This window comes from Oculina patagonica, chromosome 2 (genome assembly GCF_052425735.1).
Source record: "Oculina patagonica isolate OP01 chromosome 2, crgOcupat, whole genome shotgun sequence".
NCBI classification, from domain to species: domain Eukaryota; kingdom Metazoa; phylum Cnidaria; class Anthozoa; order Scleractinia; family Oculinidae; genus Oculina; species Oculina patagonica.
Window position 1 is genome coordinate 14,515,250 of NC_135759.1, and position 25,291 is coordinate 14,540,540.

Here is a 25,291-nt window from a genome sequence, read left to right on the forward strand (position 1 = left end):
GGGGCGCCGCCCCGCATCGGGCGGGTGGGGGCACGCAATCAGGTTATACTAAAATGTGGAGGCATAACTCTGTTTCTTAGCAAGTAAATAAGAATCGCATTTTCTTAGATTTTTTGCGATCATCGGGAAAAGAGTAAAAAAAAGTAATTGATTCCTTACTGAAACCAAAAGAATTGCAAGAGAACTGAAGCAAACAAGTATGCTTCTACCAATAAGCAAAATCGTCACGAACCATAATTTACTAAATTTAGTTATTACTTGAGATTCTACGTACGGGTTAAAGAACGAAACGTCTTCTGCCAATGGGCAAAAAGAGTTTAGGTAGCAAACTGAAGCATCGGCTTCACTTCAACAAGCACATTTGTTTAGTGTATGAAGTCAAAGTCTTAAGAAGTGAAACACTGTTTCCATTTATAATTTGCATCAAGAAACCCTCGAGTGATTTATTGTATATGTGAATGCAAGCGAAACATACCGCTGTCGACTGCCAATAGGCTGCAGCGTGCTTCCATGCACGCAGTGCATTGGTAATACTAACACTGGCACTGCTCATACTTCACTGTCAGACAATTTTACTTGGCGACTATGGAAACGGCCGGGTTAAAAGGAGCCTCAAAATCGGAAGATATCGTTCAGTCTAGCTTTTTTTTCAGTGGCTGCGAGTTATTTTCCCTTCGGTTTGAGTGTTTGAACGCATGAATGACGTCCAATGTCCCCTTTGAGTGAGCCGGCTTGCTGCCTTTCAAACCACTACTTAAGATTTTCAAGTGCTGTTAAGTGCAGTGTGAACGTGGGTTTAAAAATGCAAAACAATTTCTAAGTGATTTCATCGCTTCCGTTCTTGAGCAGTCTTATCGATTCACGACTTTAACGTGAACTCCACTGAGTGAAATTTCGAATTTTATGTCGGATCAATTCAGCCTTCAGGACCCGCCCAGACTCTCTCCCACTCGAACGTGCCAAATACGGTTTTCCCGCCAGTTTGCAACGCGCGGTGCACAATCTGAAGATGACGACTTCACAAGGAAATTTTTTAAGCTTCGAATCTTCAAAAGGTCTGTTCAATTCTGCTTTTAGAATTGCTTCGTCAAGCAGTAAGTTTTATAGCGTCGGTACAGTTGTTATTTATATTTAAGCTCATTGCTGACCTATTTGAAAGGTTGGTTCTTTGTAATCTGTATTATTTAATAAGCTTACGCATTTTAAATACGATTTAAACGTTTTTTAAACTCAAAGTTTTGCGTTAAAACGTTTTTTAAACTCAAAGTTCTGCGTTTAAACACAAGTACGCTTATTGAAGAAAATCAGAACTATAAACGAAGCTGAATTCTATCAATGAAGTGCTATCTAGCAAAAGAGCTCTATCACGAGCGTAATCATTTTGTGTATCTCTAGTTTCATGTGTTTAATACTCGATGCCTCAAATTCAAGTGTGTGTAACATGGCTCGATCACAAGCAAATATCATTGTTTATATTTTCTAACCTAATATCGCAGCATTTGTCGGAAGCAGTCGGAAGTCAAAAGTTCCTGAATGAAACCCCAGCATTGTTTTCTGTGTTTAAGTTCAGCTTAGGACTGGATTTTTAATGTTATTTGTGCGCCCCTTTTGAACTCTAATTTTTGCGTTTCCTTTTTTTCACATATTTTCGGAGTCATTCTCTTGTCACGTTCTCGAGAGAGTGCGTCACGGCACTAAAGTTTTAATAAGTTCAGTTTGAAGCAGAACTGAAATTGACGGAAACATTCCAAAATGGACTCAGAGGAAAATTATCACCAGCCTCGCTTTGCCAAAAAAAATAGCTTTTCCTTTTAAGACTTTCACCGATAGCACATTTAAGGAAACAAGATAAATTGATAAGACGTGTTTGTATTTCTTATGGTTGTTGTTGGTATATGATTGGTTAAGCAGTTTCTTAGGAACTACTTCTGTCACAGGGGTATGTCATGTTTATTCAGAAGTAGTCTTTTTACATGAAAACAGTGACGATATCACAACACTACCCGTAAAAATCTTATTATTATTCACCTGGGCAAAAGAACAACTTAACGGAACAGAAGCGAAATAATGAAAGAAATGACACTATCGATGAAGCAATTCAAGGTTCAGATCTTTGACTTTGGTTTTTTTAATAACGTTCAATGGTTTTACAGCTGTTCTCATATATTACGCCACGTACTGTTTGCTTTTAAGTGAACACAGTTGTATTTGCAATATCAATCTTCTAATATATTGCTATCTGTTATTCAGACTGTAAAAGACCTTCCCTGGAGTTGTGTTAAGTGAAAGCCTTATACATAGCTAGTTAATGGTAAGTCAAAATGATAATTTTCCTTTAGTTATAATTATTTTTCTGTTCCATACAATCGCGGCGCAATTCTCTACTGTCTGTGTCAAGACAGTTTATTCTTACATGATATTAAACTCAAAAGAATATATAATTTTAGTTGTGGTCATATTATAAGCATATTGATTGTATGAACTTAAGAATTACCTTTCATGTATTACTCGATTTTTTTCATTCATTTATATTTTTTTGCTTTTGCTTTTGGCAAAATACGAAGCATGGCTGAAAATGGCCTTAATTGTTGTAGGACAATGGTTTATCTCATCACTATGGCCTCCCTGATACTTGATTTCGACATTGCTGATCACAGCAGTATGCAGGACGCGTGTCACATATCAACCTAGTAAATGGCCCAGCTCACCACGAGTCTCTCGTAGCTCAGTTGGTTAGAGCGCCCAACCGGTATCTGGGAGGCCATGGGTTCGATTCCCGTCGGGGACTGAGAATTCTTCTTTGTCCCATGCTAGTGTCATTGTTGAAAAATTTATCTTCATTATAATAAAAGTTTTCAATAACATAGGCACGCAATGCGCGCTAACACATTGTTTTTGAGCAAAAACGTGAAGCCGTACCTCTAACATGTTTACTTGTGTCAAATTACGACTGTCAGCAGATTTCAAAGCCTCTACACCTTACCTCAAAAATGAACCCTTTCCCTTTCCCTCTCAGAAAAGCACCCAGTCCTACCGTCGCGATGTCATACAAGGCACGTATTTCTGAAACGACCCCCCCTCCCCCCGCGCGCAAAAAAAATTGTGTATCTCCGAAAGTAGCAATAAAATTTCACTGTTGTTGTAAAATCTAGAAAGTGTATTAGCGACCTAAAAATAATTTGACTTGTTAAATAACAGACACAGTAAGCTGTACCAAACTGAAGCGCTGATATTTAATTAAGACAGAGTTTATTCGAAAGGCAATATTTCTTTCACCTGTTCTTGTGTAATGAAAAAATATTTATCTTTATGAACGAAGCAAGAAAGCTAACTTGCTTTCCTTCGGTAAATTTTCCTTCAAAACATTTTTGCTTGTTTAGATTGATCGGCTCACACATGGTCCACGTTTTATCTTCCTGAAATTAAAGTAGCAAGAAAGGAGCGTTTGAAGAAGGCTGCTAATCCGAAAGTACATTGCTATCGAAACATTACAGGTAGTGTAAACAAAGACGGCATTTTTTTACTTTTCATGTGTTGCTAACAAACAGGTTTCATTTCCTTGTGAGTCGAATTCAGTTGTCCAATCGTCTGATATGTGATGCCTTCGACACAAAATATGAACAGTACTTATTTTCGTGAGAACTTAATTTCGCGTAAATGGAACGGGCATACTTCGCGGACTAAATTTTCGCGATTTGGCCAAAAAATACGTTTAAATCATAAAAAAATGCAATAACAAACGTTAAAAATACGCGATCATTTTTTTAAAAAAATCGTGAGAATCGCGAGAATTAAGCTCCACGAAAATAAGTAACAATAAGGTAGTATTTTCCAAACGATATCGATCTGCTTGTAATCGATGCCAAGTTACCGCCAACTAAATGGCAGCTGACCGTTATTCTGCGCCAATTTGATGGTGACAACCTGCCGTGATCGCTGATTGGCCAGTGAAAACTAAGTGATGAACAGTGATGCTAATTTCTTTTTTTCGTGTATATTTCTTAGGTCGTTTTAGTACAAAAAAGCCTTACGAAATTATTTTGCAATAATAAATAGTTTTTATCATTACAATTTTCTCCTTTTGAGTTTTGTTCCAGCGAATAAAACGGACGCTTATAAATAATGAATAATGAGTTGTAATACCAAAAGAAAATACCATACTGAAATACTCAATTGTAACACCCGTATGGGGCACCAACTTGCCAATTATTTAATCAGTATTTTATATTTCTAGAGAGCGAACAACAGCTATTTTGTGTTGTGTTGTATACTGAGTGTTATGCGTTTGAGTTTTTATCAACTGATTATTTTATAAAAACTGTTAAAAAAACTAAAACCGAGAATGAAAGAAACGGAGTAAAAACAAACATACTTTATTCTGCTAATTATTAATTTTCACTTAAGAAAAGATGAAAAACCACTGAATTATTTTCAATTAAAACTGTTATGTTAGTTTCCTGCGAGTCGTTTGAATAATAAGTGACCTTAGTAAATTAAGTTTCTTATTTCATGTTTGTTTTCTTCATTCGGCGCTTTTCTAACTCTAAATGCAGTTTCAAAACATACAGTGATGGGGCTACAGCAATTTTTAAACGAGTTTTATCGTCTTACATATTGCATTGAAATTATTTTAAAGTTGGCCTTGCTAATAAAACACACCAGACATAATATAACTTGATACAACATTTATGATGGCCACAAATAATCACACTTTAAAATAAAATAAATAATAATAGCTTTCTCGCGACCTTGACTACACTTCAACAAGTCGCGAGAAATACATTGAGGCGAGAATAAAAACAAGAAAAAAGCCTGCGGCGAAGTAAACCCACGGAATGGTTATCAGGACTTGCTCGTTTGATCATGCTGAGTTCATATTCCTAAATAAATAACCCACCTCTGGGAGAAAACTCTAAATTACACCACAAGCCAATCGCTTGAAGGACGTTGGTATAAACGATACAAACAGGTGTTTTTATAAATTGCATTTTAATTTTTCAACACGTGTTTTGCCTGGCATTTTTTTCGGTGTATTCCGCTGAACGTTGCACAGAGAGGGCGAGTTAAATCAACAGGATTATGGATGTTTTAAACAGCAGCGAAAACTTTATTTTACGTGAGTTTAACTGGCGTGATGGACAGTATTTGTGAATTGCCCTTTTACTGGTAAGTGCGAGAGAATTATTGAGGTTGTCGATGTATTTCGATGAGTCACGCCTTGTGATCGCTTCTCTTCATGTAAACAGGTGAAATACGAAAATATGGAATACGAAAATGTATGCTAAAAATTAAAAGCTTTGGACGTAACTCCAAGGCATTCTACGTGCGGTTTGCTTTAACCGGAAACATGAAAAAATATTCAGTAAGCTTATAAAATAAACAGGCTGCAAATTCGGTTTTGCATTTTCGTATGGACAGTTCGCTTCAACACTTACAGCTTTAGGCATGCGTTTTATGGATTTTTTTTCGCTGTCTCACTGAAATTTAACATGCTGTTCTTTACATACACAAGCGCTGTATCCAGGCGTATTTTATTTAAATAAGAAAACAATATTTCTTTGAGTTAGTAGAATATCTCCAGGGGTGGTCTATTGTGACAGTTTCAAAGAATTAAACCAAGATGGCAAGAGCGGCAAGGATGGCTTTTGAATTCGACCACAACTAAAGAATCGCCTACTCACCAAATTTCAAAAAAAGGTTTGATAAAAAAAGAAATACAATACTGGACGAATAGCAATGTGTCTGTCCTTCTGTTATCTTTTGAAACCCAAAGTAAATATTTGAAAATGAATTTTAAAAATTCGCACAACAGCTCGCATTAATTATGAAAGGCCGGCGTGAATATCAGAATAGTTTTACCGCATTCACAATGATCGTAACGACGGTAGGTGTTGTAGACAAAGATTTGGCCGTAATTCGCTTTAAATTCTAGTTGTTTCTCAGAAGATTTTACCGACTGTTGGTTGCTAGAAAATTAAATATTAAATTCAGAATTCTGGTGCGCCGGTTGTGACGAGCTTAGAAACCTTTTCGACTACCAACTTTTGAAACTGACGGTCCTTAGATAAGTAGAAAATTCTTTCATTCCAATAATTCTATAAATCGTGAAAAGAAATTTCACTCTCACACTTTATTACGTAACTGGACATTCAAGAACTCTAATCTTTGTGTTGTAGTATTGTTTGTTTTTCATAGCTTATTGTTTTTCTCGGTTTGCGTGCCGTTTTCCGCGTATTCAGAATCATTTACGAGGATAATACATTACAGATAACTGTCTGATAAGAATTGAACACATTGTTCAGGTTAATTTTTCCTCGGAGTCCGTATATTAGAAGTTATTGCATAGCGAACCGTTGTTATAGCTTCAGAAATGGTCGAATGTGTTCGATAGAAAGCAGAAAACAGTGACAACAGTGTTCGAAATATGCGTTAAAATAGTCAAACTGTGCATGGGATGCTTACATGCTGTTCTGTCTCGATTGGAAAAACCAATTAAACTTAAATGGAAATTTCATTCTTTATAATTTAGTTGATCAAAATATGTGCTCTGTTGGTATGTCTAAACAACGGTTGTGGTACAATTTTACCCTTGGTACAATTTAGCATTATTCTTGTTTTATATTCATTGTCATATATTACCATACATCAGAAGATTGAACCACAACATATCCATACCTTGCAAAACGTTTTATGGCATTTTTTTTAAATTTTATTTTCTGGTTATCTATTTTGAGAGAGTTTTTGGTAACCAAACGTTTTGTTCCTATCACGGCCTAATAATCTACAATGAAACTGCTATAAAATAAAATTTGATCGTCACAGCTGGTTGCTTTTTAATAGGATTGACAGTTAAGTTAGACGAGTCTCTGGATTTTAGTCTGCAGGGCACCCTTAAGAAAAGGAATATTGTAATAAAAAAATAACTGACGACCTTCTCTAGTAATCGGCTTCAATGAAGCTACGAGCCTTGTCAAGATAGACATAACACGAGATCTAACTCAATGACAATTTCTATACGTACTCATTGCAGACCTATTGTTTTCTCTTGCTTTGCTTGTTTGTTGGGAGTCATAGCAAATTGGAAGAGTGAGGGTTCATACTGTGAGTTGAAAGGCAGGGAGAAGTATGAAGATGTTCTGATCGGTTTCCAGACAAGGAAAATGTTATGCGAAATATAAATTCATTCGAAAGGAGTGTACACTTGTGACTTTAGACATGGAGCAAAAGAACTTTGTTTGTGAAATAAAACAAAATAGTTTTTAACTTAGTACAATTAAGAAAGCTAGACGTATAAAATGGGGGCAACGACCCTAGCATAGCTTAATAAAACTAATGTACTAAAACATGGGTAAGACATTACAAACAATTTCATAACTGAAGTAAAGTTTCGAGATTGAAGTAGTCAGCGTTCAAAAACGAGATGCCTTCGAATGACAAATTCTAACCGACAAAATAAATATTCAATTTAGAGAAAGATTACGTAACCTACATACCAACGAATCTGCATACAAACACACAGCTAACTTCAGGGCCTTTGCCAGACTTTAGGCATAGACGAGGTAAGATCTTGCTTGGGGGACCTGGGATCATGCCCCCAGAAAATGTTGAAATCAAGAAGCTCTGAAACGGCGTTTTCAACATTTTTTAAGCTATTTCTTCAAAAAAATCAATCTTGTTCAACTGAGGATTATTTTCCCAACTAAACGGAATTTGTTTTTTTTTTTATTTTGGGTTAAAATCTAGACAAGGTAAGTGCATCGTCCTGCCTCGTGCTATTTACGGCCCTGGGGCCGCCGGCCCGCCCGGGGGGGGCCGGGGGCCGGCGCGGGGAGGCGCCGGGCCGAGCGGGGCGAGAAACGGGCCCCTGATCTTACAATAACAACGGGGAAAATATATTTCAGTTGTGGAATAATTTCAACACTGCTATCACATAACCAGACAAGAATGATCAGTTGTCATCAAACGAGTACACTGATTTAAACCAAAGAGTTCGTTATCGGCAATTTCACCGTAGCACACTGCAGTTATCTCAGTCTAGATTCTTCGAAATATCGGCCGTGAACAACAGTGAAGGGGTGGTTGTTCAATATTAGAAATCTTATGTGAAATCTTCTGCCTAGTCTACCGAAAGAATAAAATCTTTAGTTTAAGCCAAGTAATCGATGTTTACATAATACACCTCAAATACCCTTTTTGAGCTCAATTGTCGTACTATATTGCACAAAATTATTACCTCGGTGTAGACTAGCTTACTTAACTGGAGTTTTATTTTTGGTATGTATAATTGTATCTAACATCAAGCAAGTGAAACTAAACCAAACTTGAACTAGAATATTATAATTCAAAAGACCCTGAACGTTTAATAAATTCATGTTTATTAATTTCATTTCTGCAGTAATGGTTGATGGGGGTTGTTTTGACGAGTCAAACGGAATATAATGAACCGTTTGTCGCGAGATATAAGCCGTGATACAACAAAAGTTGTTTACCATGCAACCTGTGGTTCTAAAGTAAAATAACAGTCGTATTGCCTTCGGTAACAAGAGACGCATTTCAAATCATCTTTTTTTTCATTTGTTCTCTATGACAGTGAAATAAAATTTTATTGGAAAGAAGAAAGAATGTTTCTATTGCCAAATTGTTACAGTGTGCGCGCGGCGAGCAACAGAAGCGGGGCGGGAGAGGGGGGGGCGACGAGGGACGACACGAGCAAGACACAAGAAACAAGAACGAGCGCGACGACGGGGGGACGAACACGGGAACGGGAGACCGAGAGGGGAACGGGCGGACAGGGCGGAAGAGGGACGGCGGGGGGAGGGGGGCCCCACCGCACCGCCAGACGACCGCCAGGGGCGAGAGAGGGGGGCCGCGAGCGCGAGCAAGAGGACGACAGAGGGAGGGGACACGAAGAGGGACAGACGGGGGGGGGGCGACGGCAGCCAGCCACGACGAGGGGCAGGCCCCGAAGGGGGGGGAGACGCCAGAGCGCGGCGCGGGACGCGGAAGGAGCCAGGAGCCACGCCGGCACGCAGCCGGAACCCCCAGACGCCGGAGGCCACGACCCGACGGGAGACGGACGAGTGGGTGAAGGGAGAGACGAGAAGCCGCCAGACGCGACGACGCCGCCGGGACGCGGGCGCGGCGAGGAAGAAAGGAGAAAGTGACAAAAAGGCAACGACACAAGGAAGAAAGACGGGACAACCGACCACGCCACAACATGCCCAACCGCCAGCAGCAAAACACAGGACCCATGGGCCCTATTTTTTTACTATTCAAAGAACACAGAAGTTTATGCGTTATTTAAATTTGTAAGTAAGAATAAAGTTCACGTTTTTACTTTAACTGGGTCTCTTTTATCGCCAATTATCCAATATTAAAATGAAAGTAAATTTCTTATCACAGATTATCATTTCGTTTTCCTTACTGGTGCTTTCCAAGCTACTCGAGCTTATATCACGATGCGCGCATTATTTGTGGTCCTTAAAGAGCTTCCGAATTGGCTTATAACGCGGCGACCGCCGTTGTAACAAATGATAACAACAAACAAAACATGAACAAGCTTTGTCTTTAACCCTTGCGGTTATGTTATCTGCTGGCGGACATTTTTCTCACAAAGCCTCGCGGTCTAATATTGCCTTATCAGGACGGTAGCTTTGTTGTGGCACTACTTGAAGTTTATTCATCTTCCCGCCGCGAGTGTTTGAAAGCAGCTTTCAGGGACAAATTGTGCCAGTTGCATTGAAAAAATTGATTGAAAAGTAAGTTATGAGTTTAAAAAATTAGTGTGACTTGGAAGTCTTTGTTCTTTATATTCTTTAGCAATTAAGATATATGGAAAACAATAAAAATATATTTTGGCTTCAATTCAGATTTAGTTCAATATTCAAGCGTTAAAATTTTCAGCTCCTTTACGCTTTTGCTTCGTAGTATTTTGGGATGATAAATAATTACATATCGTGTTATGTATATTTGTGTTATTACTCATTACTTTCTGCCTCTATATTATTTGTATTTAGCTCTGCATATTCACGCATAGAGCAGTCCTAGAATAAGTGAAGCAATCTAGTAATTTATTTTTATTTTTGTTATATATATTTTTCCTTCATCTGTCTTTGCAGACTTTCAAGATCAAGACAGTAGTCGCACAATAAAGATCACACCGAGGCTCGATGTGTTGTGCTGCAGCGCCAAGGAAGAAGTTCCCTCGTCATGAGTCGTTTAAAGTTGCGATGGGCCCTCACTCGTGTAGCTCTTGTTATGTGCATCTTGCTGGCGGTGCAATTTTTCAGCCAGCTTGGGTTGCTAACCACACGGAGCCCAGACTGTGAACAAATGCGCGTCTTCAAGGAAAAGATTAGCGTACAAGCAAATCCCGGCGGGAGCATTGAACAGGTTGTCTCTGTAAAAACCGACGCACCGATCACTAAAAAATCACTCGCTGAAGTGAAGCAAGATGCTGCAGATAGTAATATTCAAAATTCAAAGCAACTTATTACAGACTTAAAGCGTATAGCAGTGGAACTTACCGAGACACAACGTGGTTTATTATCCTACGCAATACATTACCACCGCGTTGGAAAACAAATCGAATCGTTAAACAATGTAATCAAATCTTTAGGTGGAGAAGCAGTTAGCGACGATAGAAATTCTCTTGCAGACCAACAACAATCTGCGCCAAAGAGAGAGGTTTGTCCTGAGAAGTTTATGGGAAAAAATTTAGCTTACGGTTACCCTTATTTCAGAAAAGGTTTCGCACGAGAAAATTGCTCATGGTCTGTTCCGATGGACAAACTTGTAACGATTTTAGTTACTTTACCCGAGGAACTGTCGTCTGCAGATCAATTTCAAGTTTTCCAAGGCATCGCGAAGTATTTTCCAAATATACGTATTGCATGTGCATCGAAGGAAAAGCTCTCCATTGACATGATAACAAAACTAAAGTTGAATTTAAAGAACGTTGTAGCCAACGACTTGACTCATGGAGAGACATGGTCCAAGTTACTCCAGGAGGTGACCACGCCCTACGTGCTCTTTGCCCCGGATATTACGCACTTTACTGATGACGTAGACCTTGAGCGCCTCGTTCGCGTGCTTGGTGACAACAGGGAGGCTCTCATCGCCGGGGGGAGCTATCGTAACCCAAGGGGGAGTGGGATATAGGCTGCCTTCAAGTGACGTTCAGGAACTGGACAGCGTTTTTTAGAGGCGGATATTACCACTCGTTTACCGAGTGTGTAGTGTGCGATGTGCTGTCTGGTCCGTTTGTGGCCAAAACCGAGGGACTCAAGCAAGTAGGACTAGATGACAAGTGAGTGAAAACAATAGTTGTTGCATAATATTGAGTGAGTGACATGTCGACGGAACAGTTTAGATTACTGACTGTCGTACGCTAAACCAAAACAAAAATAGTCATCTGGCCAATCAGAAACACAAATAACACAACGGGCCAAACGGAACTCGAGTCAGAATCACGCAACCAAAGCGTAAGACCTGGTTCACGGCTGACTAGGGGCCGAGTTTACATGGAAACGTTGTGTAACTACTCAAAGGCGGAGGCTAGATTGTATTACTGCAAGGCAGTTCAAGTAGATATCGTTTGGACCTGTATACGTGATGTACCGAGTGCCAGTGGCTACAAATGTATAAGTATAATCCTGGTTAAGACGTCGGTTTGAGTTTCAAATGAAATGTTGGCTTTTAAGGAGCAAAGCAGCCGCTAAGGCATAAACACTCGCACTTGCGTGCTGTTCTCGAGCCGACAGCTCAACATGGTTAAGTTAACATGTCATATGCCAGGTAGAGGTATTAGTTTACTATGCATTTGTTTTGACGTTGCCTCTGAGAATTTGTTCAGACAAAATTCCCTAGTTGATAGTTAGATTCTCATCACTTGTCTGCATGTCTATGCATTAATATTAAAGGATGAAAATAGATATTGATCACAGTTGAAAGTTGTACATTTAATAATTCATTTTTTTTTAATCTTTGGTATTTTGTCCTCAGGCTAGCTTTCGGCGTCTTCCAGGACTTGTTCTGGCGCTTGAAACTCAAACACCCGGGCAAAATAGTCGTCAGCTGTCCCGACGTCATGTTCAACATCTACCCGCGGGAAATACCGGACGAAAAATACGCCGGCTTGGCTAGTAAATGGGAAGTGAAAAAGTGGGTGGACTCTGATGGCAGAGTCCGCTGGTATGGCTGCAGGCGCGGTCAATCCCACACCACCTCAGGGTCTTGTAGCTTTCATACGGGACTTGGTGTTCCACCGTGTGATCTGGAAAATCTGGCGGATGCCATCAAATTCGTCATGAAGGAGTGTGAAGACGCGGGGTTGTTCTGTGAGCTTCAAGAAGGAACATTATTAGGTAACTATAGTTACACCTGTAGAAAAAAAAAAGGTTTTTCATGAAGGCTTTGTTCACTTCAAAATCAGTGGGGGAACTTTCAGTGAATTTTCGATTTAATAACCACTCTTTCCTGAAACGTCAATGAGATTGAGCTAAAATACGCGTTTTCCTTCCTTTTTGAAGGCTGAACTGTACTTTACTAGTTCATTCCCAGAGGTGCCAAGGTTAAATATTAAAAAAGACACTTCAGTTTCCTTTTAGTTTTACATTACACAGTAAAGCAAACGGCCATGAATACTTGGCGCCAAGCTGGATGGTGTCCCGGAGACCACAGACGGGACCTTGCACCGCACAATAAACAGTCCCACTTAAAAGCACTGCTCAATAGCTTTCATTTGAATGGTGTCACACTAGGGTTTGATCCACAGACTTGAAAGTAAGAACCACCTTGCACCGCACAATAAACAGTACCACTTAAAAGCACTGCTCGGTAGCTTCCATTTGAATGTCATACGCCAGGGTTTCATCCACAGACAGGAAAGTAAGAACCACCTTAAACAGCGTAATAAAGAGTGAAAGTACTGCTTGATAGCTTTAATTTCATTTGAATAGCCACATTCTAGGGTTTTATCTACAGCCTCTAATGTTAGAATTTCATTTTAAATCCGTGTGAGCTTTGACTCTGAAGGGAAAGCGGGTTTATTACAAGTTAATTAAACTACGTTCACTTCTTTTAAGGTGCTGTTAAATTCAACAAAGTGTTACCGTGGGAACGCGACGCTGACATCACCTTTCTGACAGGCAACTACACAGCATTTAAAAAGCTTCGCCCAAAATTCTCAGCGGCTGGCTACAGCCTTAGCGACGACGATGGCTCGCTGTGGTGCTGCGCTGACGGACGGCAGGCTGGGGGCAAGTTTCGAGTGGGTACGACCCGCTGGACATTGGAACTGTATGGTCAACACATCATGGAGTCCGAGATGCTTGTAGCGAGCGGTCAGCGGCCAACAAAAGTGCAGTTTGCCGGGCAATGGGTGACTGTAATGCGCAATCCGGGACTTTTTGCTCGTAATCGATACGGTCCCAATATGTACCGGCACGCAGAGCACTGGATGGACACGGGACATAACACAGGATGGGCCTTTTACGGGGCCGGCTCATTTACCAAATGTTCCCAGCCGGGTCACTCGGGCTGTCTAGACCAGTTTCCCGCCGATGGTAATCTACAGTTTAGTGACTACCCCTTCAGTTAATATCATGGCTTTTCATGTATTTATACCATCCCTTCGTTAAAACCGCTACCACGCCTTGCTGTTTACTTGAGTATCTAAAAAACTTAAATTAAGAAGTCAAAGACAGGCTTCAACTCTAGATAGAACATGTAAGTTTCATTGTTCGGTGCGTTTGTAGATTACCAACTACTAGTAGCAGCCCTACGCATTTTTAACTCATTTGGGGCTTGCAAAATTACTTGCAACTTTAGAGCTAGATGTGAAATGGACAATGTCGTACATTTTGAAGTTATACATTTCAATCTCGTACCCAGTCTTCGTTCCACTTGACCAGTGGTCGGAAAAAGAGCGACCCTGGAAAGTTCCTTACCTTTAATGCTCGGGTTTATAGGCAAGAAACTGAAAGTTTTACAAAGAAACGTTAAAACCGTATTTCTATAAACAACCAAGAATCCTTTTACCTCGAATTTCCTGTTCGCTTTGTTGTATTATACCGAGTTCTGAGGTCAAATTAATGACACTAAAGGCATGTGTGAATTTCCAAATATTTCTATTTTAAAAAGACCAAAAAAACTTTAATGGCGTGTTGAAAGAAAGGTTTATCGAGAATAAACTATTTTTTAACCTAACATGTAGCTAGTTCGGAGTGTAAAAACAATCAATTTGAAAAACGTACGTAGTTAGAAACTTGAAGTAAAAGAATGTTTGGAAAATTTCTGTGTTGCACTTTTGGGGGTGTGCTTTGTCAACACTTAAAGTTCAAGGGTCAGCTTTTGAGGAAATTGGTTCCATATCAAGAAGCTTTCCCGGGATGAAATGGCCTACTTTTTGCGAACCGCTCCATAATCTACCTATAAAAGGACAACAAATGGCCACAAAGTTATTTCGGTCTTGGGGTATTATCCAGTCTCGTCCCCAGAGACCCGCGATCCTTTTGGTCTGCGCCAGGAGTTTCCCGACCGCTGGCCAAGGGGAACGCAGGCTGGGAACGCGATTGGGTATTATCGAGCGTTGCCTACTAGTTGATGGTCCTGACACTAAGACAAACGAGGCGGCTTTTTGCATAAAAACTCTCCTCAATTGCTGCTAGATAAAATTTTGGACTGATAACCTTTTGACATCCTTTTGATAGTTTTCCCATTGTATGACAAATCGACTCAACTGTAGCTGGGTATCAAGACACAACAATGGGAAGATGTCCAAAACGTTGTCCAGCCGCTACAGAACGGTGTGTCAGTTACTTTAAAGAACCTAGAAAGCGGAAGCATACCAGCAAATTTAGAGGACCTTATACAACATACGAAATTCATTATTTGTTTAAGCTATTCAAATGGTTCATAGCTTTACATACATACATACTTTATTTGATGAGTAGGTTGGGTAAAAAGGCAGCCAAAGGGCTGATGTGGACCTACTATACTATACTAGCTTTCGGTTGTTTTAATAATCCACGAAGAATCTGCTGTTCGAAACAGTTTTAATGGTAGATGTCATGTGACCTCGAAGAAGCCAATGAGAGCGCGCGTTGTTGGGAAAAAATTCCACCTTTCTAACAACTTCTGGTAATGACAGTTTTGAAGGGGAATAACGGGACCAGTCTGAAAGGCCAGGTTGTGAGGGAATAATTATAATAGGGAATAATAAACTATAATAGGCCCAGTTGTACGTAAAAAGGGTCTATATAGCCTGGGTTGTGTTCACGCAATGGTAGAGTTGCAAGGGAATAATATCCCCAGTTGTCAGGGGAAAATGGACCGTATCAGCATAGTCCCGGTTTTAATGAAGTAATCGAATAATATTGCCCTTGTCGTCAGGGAATAATGGACTCGTATAGCCCTACTTGTAAGGGAATAATGGACCGTATTGGTTGCGAGGGAATAATCGGCTAATATTGCCCTGGTTGTCAGGGAATAACGGACTAGCTACTACAGCTCAGGTTTCAAGGTGTTATACCACAAAACACGATGACTTTAATTTATTCTCCTGGAGATATCCATGAATTTTCTGACTTGTCAAATTGTCTAATTTTCTGCATGAAAATGTTTTTCGATGTAGAACAAAATTTGTTTTGACATAGAAAGCCTTAATCAATACGGTTTCTTGGAGTGGCCTTTAATATAGCGTCGTATTTGTTTGAAGTGTACAGTCGTTCGCAAACCATCTTTAGTTAATCTTCTTTGTTCCTATATCATGTGTTATAGCACTGCTTATGGTTTCTCTACCTGAGAAAATTATTAATTGGAATTTCTTTTGTTTCGATGGGATGTTTCGTGACAGGGTTCTTTTAAACAGTAAATATAATTGGAAGGCTATAATATTGCACTTAACAACTGGCTTTTTGGTTCATTATCTGTGGAAAAATGGGCTTTAAAATTTGTTGAGTCTTGTGTTATTATTAGCATAAAACATCAAATGCAGTCAAAGAGATTAAAAATTGAAGACAGTGTTTGTGAAAGACAGGTTGATAATTATCTCTGCTGGACAACAGACAGTTAAGTGCTTAAACTTCAAGAATAATACTCACAAAGTCTTGGACGTTTTTCAAAACGTCGACAACCCATCATATCTCAAATGAACAGCTGCTACCATGCTGTGAAATTTCGTCTTGAAATTTGAATTTCCTCACCAAAATAAATTGAAATGCAGAAGCAATAACACAAAACCTTTGTGTTTTTTTTTTGCGTTTTGTATCTTAATTCTCTCCATTTCTGTAGGTGATAAGCTTGTCTGTCTGTCATACGCAGAATCATTGTCTGATTCATGAATTACCGCACGCAAAATTTAAACGATACCGCTTTAGTTAGCGTTTCGCTGGATATGCGGTTTTTCAAGTGAAGTTTAGTGCAAAATTCGTGATAGCCAGGCGTTGAATTTTTCTTGACCCTCACATAGGGTGGCCCACAACTGTCACGGCAAAAGAAAAAGACTCGCGGCAAAAAGAAAAGCCTCACGGCAAAAAGAAAAACCTCGCGGCAAAAAGAAAAACCTCGCGGCAAAAAAAAAAACCTCACGGCAAAAAGAAAAAACCTCGCGGCAAAAAGAAAAACCTCACGGCAAAAAGAAGAACCTCACGGCAAAAAGAAAAACCTCACGACAAAAAGAAAAGCCTCACGGCAAAAAGAAAAATAGGTCCGCACTGCGTACATGTATCTAGTGCTAAGCTTTACAGTCAACTCTCTCTTAACGGACACCTCTATAAGACGGACACCTTCATAAGACGGACACCTGGTGATGGTCCCTGCCGTTTTTCAGTCATTTTACTGTAACCAAACTCCCTATAAAACGGACACCTCTCTAAGATGGACAACGGACACTTTGAAATCATTAACGGACACTTGAGAAGTTTTTTTTTTATCCAGTTTTATTAGTGAAAATACTTCCAAACTTCGTATCGACCTAAAGCAAAGTTAGTCGGCGCCCTAAGAATACCTGTATACCAAGCTTACTGACCACAAACAATGACGCTTTAACGGATTACTTTTCTGCTTACGTGTATGAACACTAAAGGGGACATTTTCTACTTACTGTGTCCGTTAATGATTTCAAAGTGTCCGTTGTCCATCTTAGAGAGGTGTCCGTTTTATAGGGAGTTTGGTTACAGTAAAATGACTGAAAAACGGCAGGGACCATCACCAGGTGTCCGTCTTATGAAGGTGTCCGTCTTATAGAGGTGTCCGTTAAGAGAGAGTTGACTGTAAAGCTTAGCACTAGATACATGTACACAGTGCGGACCTATTTTTCTTTTTGCCCTGAGGCTTTTCTTTTCGCCGTGAGGTTTTTCTTTTTGCCGTGAGGTTTTTCTTTTTGCCGCGAGGTTTTTTCTTTTTGCCGCGAGGTTTTTCTTTTTGCCGCGAGGTTTTTCTTTTTGCCGTGAGGCTTTTCTTTTTGCCGCGAGTCTTTTTTTTGCCGTGACAGTTGTAGGCCACCGTACTCACAGCATTGAAAATAGTTTAATTTCTTAGCAAATGCATTGTTTATCTTTAGGAACAGCACGTTCCTAAATAGCGCGCCACCAAGTCGCAATAACCTGCACCGAGATAAACACCGCTTTGTTAGTCTGAGCTAACCAGACTGCTGGAAGAATTGTTTGAGCAACGCGACATTCGAGCTTGTAACATCGATATCATCCAACTTTGCTACCAATCCGTGATCTAAAATGTAGACTATAGACTTTCAAATAAAATAACATGGTTGATTTTTTTAACGTTAATTTTCACATCGGGAAAAGGGGGGATTTTGTGAATCTATTCACTATTCAATTGAGGGAAATAAATCCCATATTGAACAGAAAATAAATTTATCAGACGTCAATATTCCGTTTTTTAACCCATTTATCGTTGCCCTTTAAAAAATAGTCCCTTTAATCGAACAGTTGAAAGCCTTCATGTAACTTTTCCCAGTTCGTATCGTGTCATTTTCCTCAGTTCGCTAAAGGAAAAATTACGGTGACTGACTTCATCTGCAATATCATCCAGATAATTTATCTTTTCGATAAAAGCTACGCTAGTAAAGAGGCACCACTTTAAAGATGTTTGCATGTTGGCAAAGTTTCTAATTGAAATTGTTCTATTTTTAACAGGAAGCTCGTAAGACTAATCAGTCTTCTGGCAACTACGTGACTGAAATGTCGCAAACGTCTTCGACAGCTGACAAAAAACATGAAACTAGTTAAACTGCAGGACAAGATAACAACGAAGAGTAATTTTTAAACAAAACTGAATTTAAATAATGACAAAGACTGGTTGCTTAAATTCGTCAATACGAAGCAAAGATATTAATCTTTACCATCTGAAAAAATTCGCTTTCCACGAAAAAGTATTAAATTATAAACTTCCTCGAATTAACGTATACTAGGAAATAAAACTACCTTTTACTAATGACCTCAAAGATTAGGCTTGGGAATTTCATTTTATTGAGACATCATTCAAGGTTACATTAAGGTCAATAAAGAATTAAAAACGAAAACTTCCAAACACAAATCTTGCTTCTATACAAAAATACGGGTAAAAATTCTCTTCCATCGCTTTTGCAATGAATGGCCTGCTTATATATTAGTCACTATCTTGTGTGAAGTTCAGTAGATTATCAGTTATATTTTGACACAACAAGATGAAAAATTTTTCGATATATTACAAATCCTGCTTATAGTTATTGTTTTTCAGCAAAACAAAAGCAAATCTATTGATGTGTCAAAATTGATCCTCTTTACGGTGCTACGATTGAAAAGACAATATGCCCAACTATCATTTTAAGAATAAAACTGCAATAATTAAGAATGTAAACTTATTCATTTCGGCTCCGCCACGGTCTTCAAAACCTTCCAAATCATTCAACTGGGACGTGCGTTCTGCAAATCCAACTGAATCAATTGCTAAAAAAACCTTATCCGGAGTTGTATAGGTATAATTACAATCCCCTGAAAAGAATCGGTTTCCCTTAATTTGATGAAACAATCGCGTTGGCATTGACCGCCTCTTGCGGGGCGCCTTTCAGCGCGAAAAAGAGCGAAGTAATTAAAACTTTCCATCAGGAAAGAATTTTATTGTTTGCTATCTTATGTTTACTCAAATTTTGCCTTTCCGGAGTGTGGACGGAGTGGCTTTTTATAATGACAGTTTTCTTAGTGGCTTGTTCTGTCATCTGCCAACTTGGGATGGAAGAAAATAAAATAAGGGAAAGATATTTATAGCTCTTTGAAAACTGTCCAAAAAAAGGATTGCGTTGTCGGTGGCGTACTAGTGGTGGGTTTTCAGAAATCAATAATCAAAAAATCTCTTTCAATTCCAGCTATGTAAATTCAAACAGAGATAAACAAACTTCTAGCTATGCGTAATTACAAATGGATGCAGAGGTTCTATACTCTTTAAGAATGAAATGTCCCCTGCGTAAAAATTCCAAATATATCATTATTGTTGTTTACGTTCGCTAGTTTTATTTCATTTATTCGAATTGTAGGGCGGATCAATTGCGCCTTTGGTAAAAACTGGAAATAATCGCCATTTGCAAAATTTGTACCGGTTTTCAATTCAATATTCGCGTCTGTTCATGATCACTCGATTGAACTTCTTTTTGTAGCAACGGTCACAAATGTCCCGGTCTCGCTTTGCGACGACTGTCTTTTTGCTCGAACATTCATTCGTATGTGCCCACATGGCAGAGAGCCTCTTGCCAAACGTGCTCTTTGAGTTCCAAGGAATAATTCAAGCAAGGCGCGCCGAAATCGCCTCTGTAAAAGACCGTAAATAAAAGGATCAATAGCACTCTTTAGAAAGGCAATCCACCTCAATGCAATTGTTACAGTATGGGTGAGTGATAATCCATCGCTTCCCAGTTCAAGAATACGAAGTGTAGTATATGGTGCGAGACAGCATATGAAAGCGCCAATAACGAATAGAATTTTTCTCGCAGCTTTGAACTCTCGTTGCCGGCTGGTCTCGGTGGCCATTGGTCCTCGTACAGGCGCAAGGTGGACTGCGGTTATTACAGCGTGGCCAATCCTGCGAGAATGCAGTTTAGCGACGTTGAAAATTCTGTAGTAGGTCACAAGCATGACCAGAAGCGAGAGTCCTGCATTCGCAGTATAGGTTGCCCCTGTGAAAACCAGGTAGTTCACTTCGTGTAGGTCCGACGGAAAGGTACAGAAAAAATATCGCGAGTTAAATTCGTACCAACCGAATCCAATCGGTATTAAGGCAAATAGTACAGATTGTAACCAGACGAATGAGATCATCATAAGAGCCATCTGTACGGTCATTTTGGCTCTGTACTGTAGAGGTTTGCAAACTGCAATGTAGCGATCCGCGGAAATTGTAGCGAGGGTTAAAACAGCCGCGAGACCTAATACCATATTCCAAAACGCACTTGTTTGACACCAAAAGCCGCCAAATGGCCATTCATCCGCAACTATTGCTCCGAATGAATACGGCATGGCAAAAACTGCCATGAAAAAGTCGCAGATGGCGAGATTTACAATGAATACGCTGGAAATATGTCGCCGAAGTTCCTTGCTTCTGTACACAACTAAACAAACCAGGAAATTCATAACCAATGCGGCAAGCGTCATGAGAAAAAGGGACAAAGCGAAAGCGAACACTTCCCCATTGCTTAGGAAACCCATTTGACTTGACGGTTGTAAATTGCAAGCAGTAACCCCTTTTTATCGCTGGTTTTCGTCGGATAAATCGAGATGCAGCGAGTAAAAGACGTGAATTGAACTCCGAGCGTTCAATGTTTCGGCAGCTGTTTGTCAAACTCTGTAGAATGGACAGTATTCCTAGCTGCAATTTCGTGGCAATTTTTCGCGATGCCAACCGAGCTTTTTTCATCTGCTCAGCAAAACATTGCTTGTGGGAAAAATAAGCAATTTAGAGCTCCGTTAAGTCGCCAAGCGCTTCATTAGATATTACCATCGTTCAGCTTGTTAATCTGTGGCAATCGGCCGCGTCGAGACTGAACAATTTCTTCAAAATTTCCATGCTATGTTTTGTTTTCTTCTGTACACAAGACCCAACTCATTCTATTGGACGGAGAGAAAAAAAAGTGACATTCAAATTGGTAACCATGCTTAGAGGTGAAGTTTGGATATTGTCCTTTTTAATTAGCAAAGACTCTAAACCATAGGCTGAAATGAGGCCAGCGCGATTTGCATAACAAAGTCTTGCATGGGACAGGCTGGATAGTGTACTTATAACATGGCGATTGTTAAGAATAAAAAATCCCCGTCATGAAAAATTGCCAATTCATCTAAAATACGCTTGATATCCTAACATACAATAAACACCTTTCAGGTACTGGGGGATTTTTCTTTTGTTCCCCTTCAGAAAAATTGTATTTTGTATTTATTTTAGGCATCTAGTTATATTTTCGGTTGCTATTTATGACCATTCAAATTAAAACTGAAAGTCGAAAACATACCAAGCCGCTAAATAATTCATGTATTATCTAACGTACTCGAAATCTATTACTGCACAGCAAGGAAAAATTAATAGCGATCTTGCTAAGAATAGCATTTTCCCTGCTCAAAAACCACAGATGTCTTCATACACGCCAAAAGTTTTTTTTTTCGTCAACGAAGGAAACAGTACACTTGTAAATACAATTTTCTTACCTCCGTAAATCCAAAGGTGTTAAGAGCTAATGGACAGTTAAAAACCGAGCGTTATCATTTATATTTCGACAAACTAGATGAAAAAGCCCGTTGCCCATATAGCTACGTGATTGAGTATCAAATTTTTCCAGGCGCCCCGCGCGTTCATCAGCGCTGTTTTCAGATTTAAATTCAATGTATATTTTATTGTTTTGAAAGTTTAACAACACCAGGTGCAAGCCGGGTTTTCTCATGCAAATTTTACAAGGGAATATATCTATGCACGAGCGTGCAAATGTTTACATTGACTAAAAAACTAATAAAAGGAAATGTCTTTTTTAGGATCTGGAATTTATTACGCCAGTTGATTTCAACATGAGTTTAAATTTGAAGGGCGGTTTAGCTTGTAAAATCCAAATTTCCCGACTAATAGAAAAGATGAGAAATTAGCGAGATATTATTTTCAATGCAAGTGTACGTGTTGTAATCCAAATTTATTACTTTTTTATCTGGTGTCGCAAATATTGGTATAAGCTGCATGGACATTTTAGTCCAAGTCACATAAAACTCTTAACGTTGATATCTGCTTTTGCGATTATTAAAAAACTGAAAGCACTTTGTCACTTTTTTTAATCAAACTGATGAGTAGCAGAGTGCTTTAAGCTGAAAATTCTCAAGCAAAAAATATTGTTTTCCAAATGAGTTGACTGCTAGCTAGAGAACGAACTGTTTTGACTCACGGTTTAGTTAAAAAGCTGAAAACTTTTTAAACGTTTTGAAGTGATTAAGGACATCGTTTCTCGGCTCCGCCTTTTACAAATACATAATAAAACGCGGCTAAATTGAACACGTTCGTTAAACATATGAAGGCCGCGTTGACAAACGAGTTGTATTGAAAGAAGCACTTGAACGACGCTATCCTGGTCAAAAATCAGATAGGAGCTGTGACTTGTATGAAACGCTAATTGCTTTCCTGAAAGAACATTTCCTAATTATTGTTAATTGCTTTCATTCATTGTGCACTGATAGAACTGGCTGATCGAATTCAGTCAATAGCAATTCCATATTTTACCCCACGCCTTAATTTTTTTGGGTGGTTCTTTTTTAAAAATCCAGACAGTTTGTCAACTTTGTCAATTGTTTATTAACTTGTCTTCCGTATTTATTTGTTCGTTCATAAATTTCTATTGATCAATCACTCTAGTAATTTTTTTCTTTAATTTTGTGCAGTTGGTTAGAAAATGATCTATCCATTTACTTGCCTCCGTCTTATTTTCTTTGACTCGCCGATATAGACATTTCATCATTGCTTGATATTTGGTTTTTTCGACTTTTTTTGCTTGTTTACAAGCAAAAAAGAGGAGAATAGCGTTTAGTGGACTCAAATCTGAACCGGAAGGGATCGCATTCTTGTTAACTCTCAAGGGAATACTATCCGCTGTGGGTGGTCAAAGCGCGTGACTTGTAAGTGTCACTCTATAGTTGTGCTTCAGCACTTCCGTTCTTGTAGAAAAAACGTGACTTGTCAAATTTACAAACATTATATAAGAATCAAAAACGTGAGTAGCCCAAATCTTACGTCACATAACCAATTAAGAATGTAAGCGGCTCAACGCTCAAAGGCAGTGAAGTTTAGAACGATTAAGAACGCAATTTTTACTAGTACAAGTCTTTAGGCGCTAATATTAATTTAACCTAAAACGATTAACAACGCAAATTTGTACTCGTACAAGTCTTTCACACACTAAAACGTTGCCAGTAGTTAACCAAAGGGAACTCATTTCGTGACAATTGATTATTTCTGCTGAGTTGCACAATTGTGCTTCAGCACTTCCGTTCTTGTAGAAAAAACGTGACTTGTCAAATTTACAAACATTATATAAGAATCAAAAACGTGAGTAGCCCAAATCTTACGTCACATAACCAATTAAGAATGTAAGCGGTTCAGCGCTCGAAGACAGTGAAGTTTAAAACGATTAAGAACGCAATTTTTACTAGTACAAGTCTTTAGGCGCTAATATTAATTTAACCTAAAACGATTAAGAACGCAAATTTGTACTCGTACAAGTCTTTCACACACTTAAACGTTGCTAATAGTTAACCAAAGGGATCTCATTTCGTGACAATTGATTATTTCTGCTGAGTTGCACAATTTAGAATTGCAACATCATCTAGCGAAGCGCACTATTACTAAAAATAGATTTCGCCACATGATACCCCCCCCCCCCCACCTCTGCGTGAGTCGGACAACAATTTTAGTTTGAGCAAAGGCTTCGTATGGAGGGGACCGACACAAAATTTTGCTTTAGTAAGTGAAAACAGATTGAAGGTATCCAAAAAGTGGCCCAAAATTGAATTTATTAGTCGAAGATCCGGCAATAACACCTTGATTCCCAGTGCAAAATTATTCAGGCTGCCGAGAAATTTAAGCGGCGGATAGCGAATTACTATCGAATTATATAATTGCGAAGGATTGCTTTATTTAGGCACCGGAAAGATCGTCGGTTGCAAGAAATTCAGAATTCTTCCCGAATTTGACGGCACTGATCGCCGGTCATCCGATCTGTTTCGACACATTTCGAAAATATTATGCTATTCAAACGCCTTTCTAATGGAATTGACGGCGGGTTTGATTTTAATAAAGCTGTTATTTATCCCCATTACTATTACAGACTGCAGCTACAGCTGCCGAGCTCGATCAGTGTATATTAAATAGTATTTGCCGCGACAATTGTGTAACGAAATTGACCTCTTAAAATATTCGGGTCAGGCAAGGGGACCGATCGGACGAGCGTTTCTTTGTGTACTTTTGTGGTGGCATAAATCTGAGGTTAGCTCTGTTGTGTTGGAAAATGTGCCACTAAGAACAGTGTAAACGTTTTGCATTTCTCATAAAAATAAATGTTTTCTTTCAGCAAATCCCGGCAGCAAATCGGGCCTTTATAATCCATTCAATAACTGAGAGTAAAACATTTTACACATTTATTGAATAATCGCTCTGTTTGACAAACCTTTTGTTTCAAACCACGGTTTGAGCTTTCTACGTTGCACAGGTAAGGCTTTCTCTCGAAATCCGAGCCAATCTGGCCATGGTTTTGTGAAACAATCGCTAAATATGCCTCCAAAGTGCCCGCCAACCATACATTGCTCTTACAAAGAGCGGTTTGTTTGTTTGAATTTTGACTCACACCGGGGGTCAAATTCTGTGACGTCATTAGTGCGCTTCGCTAATTGCAACATCATTAAATGTGTTAAGTGATATTTATAAGTGTTTTTGTAGCCTGTTGTGAAATTACTTCCGGTGGAAGTAGTAAGTAAACGTTTCTTCTGTTCAGAAGAAAATGCATCGATCGTAATTAGAAAAATAACAGCAACTGTTTTGCTGGAAATGTAGTCGTTAGAAATGGCATGTGTAGCTGTAAGGTAAAGAATAACGCGAAGAGAAGCGGCTTTTGGTAATATCCAAACGAAAATTTACTTCTCAGTGTGGGGTTAAGATTGCGTGACGAGACAAAAGGTAACTCTGTCGTGCGTAACCTAACCTGCGATCAGGCGTTATTTTTCTGCATAAGGCCGAGTAGAAATCTTTCTAACTCGAAAGGAAACGACTATTTCGATTAAACATG

At 39.1% G+C, this 25,291-nt stretch overlaps 1 protein-coding gene and 1 pseudogene across 2 annotated transcripts; one reads left to right on the forward strand and one right to left on the reverse strand.

Annotated features, from left to right (window-relative positions):
* Nucleotides 1-790: 790 nt before the first annotated feature.
* Nucleotides 791-14,498, forward strand: LOC144643115 (uncharacterized; annotated as a pseudogene). Its single transcript, XR_013568857.1, has 5 exons — nt 791-1,055; nt 2,251-2,311; nt 10,119-11,308; nt 12,004-12,365; nt 13,086-14,498. The product of XR_013568857.1 is annotated as an uncharacterized LOC144643115 (transcript).
* Nucleotides 14,499-18,108: 3,610 nt separating this feature from the next.
* LOC144643099 (G-protein coupled receptor 26-like) lies at nt 18,109-22,376 on the reverse strand. The gene is made up of 2 exons (XM_078502242.1): nt 21,687-22,376; nt 18,109-21,095 (listed from the first exon to the last, which is right to left on the reverse strand). Exon 2 carries the CDS (start codon nt 20,694-20,696, stop codon nt 19,629-19,631), a length of 1,068 nt encoding a protein of 355 aa, XP_078358368.1. The 5' UTR covers nt 20,697-21,095; nt 21,687-22,376; the 3' UTR covers nt 18,109-19,628.
* Between the last annotated feature and the right edge of the window lie 2,915 nt (nt 22,377-25,291).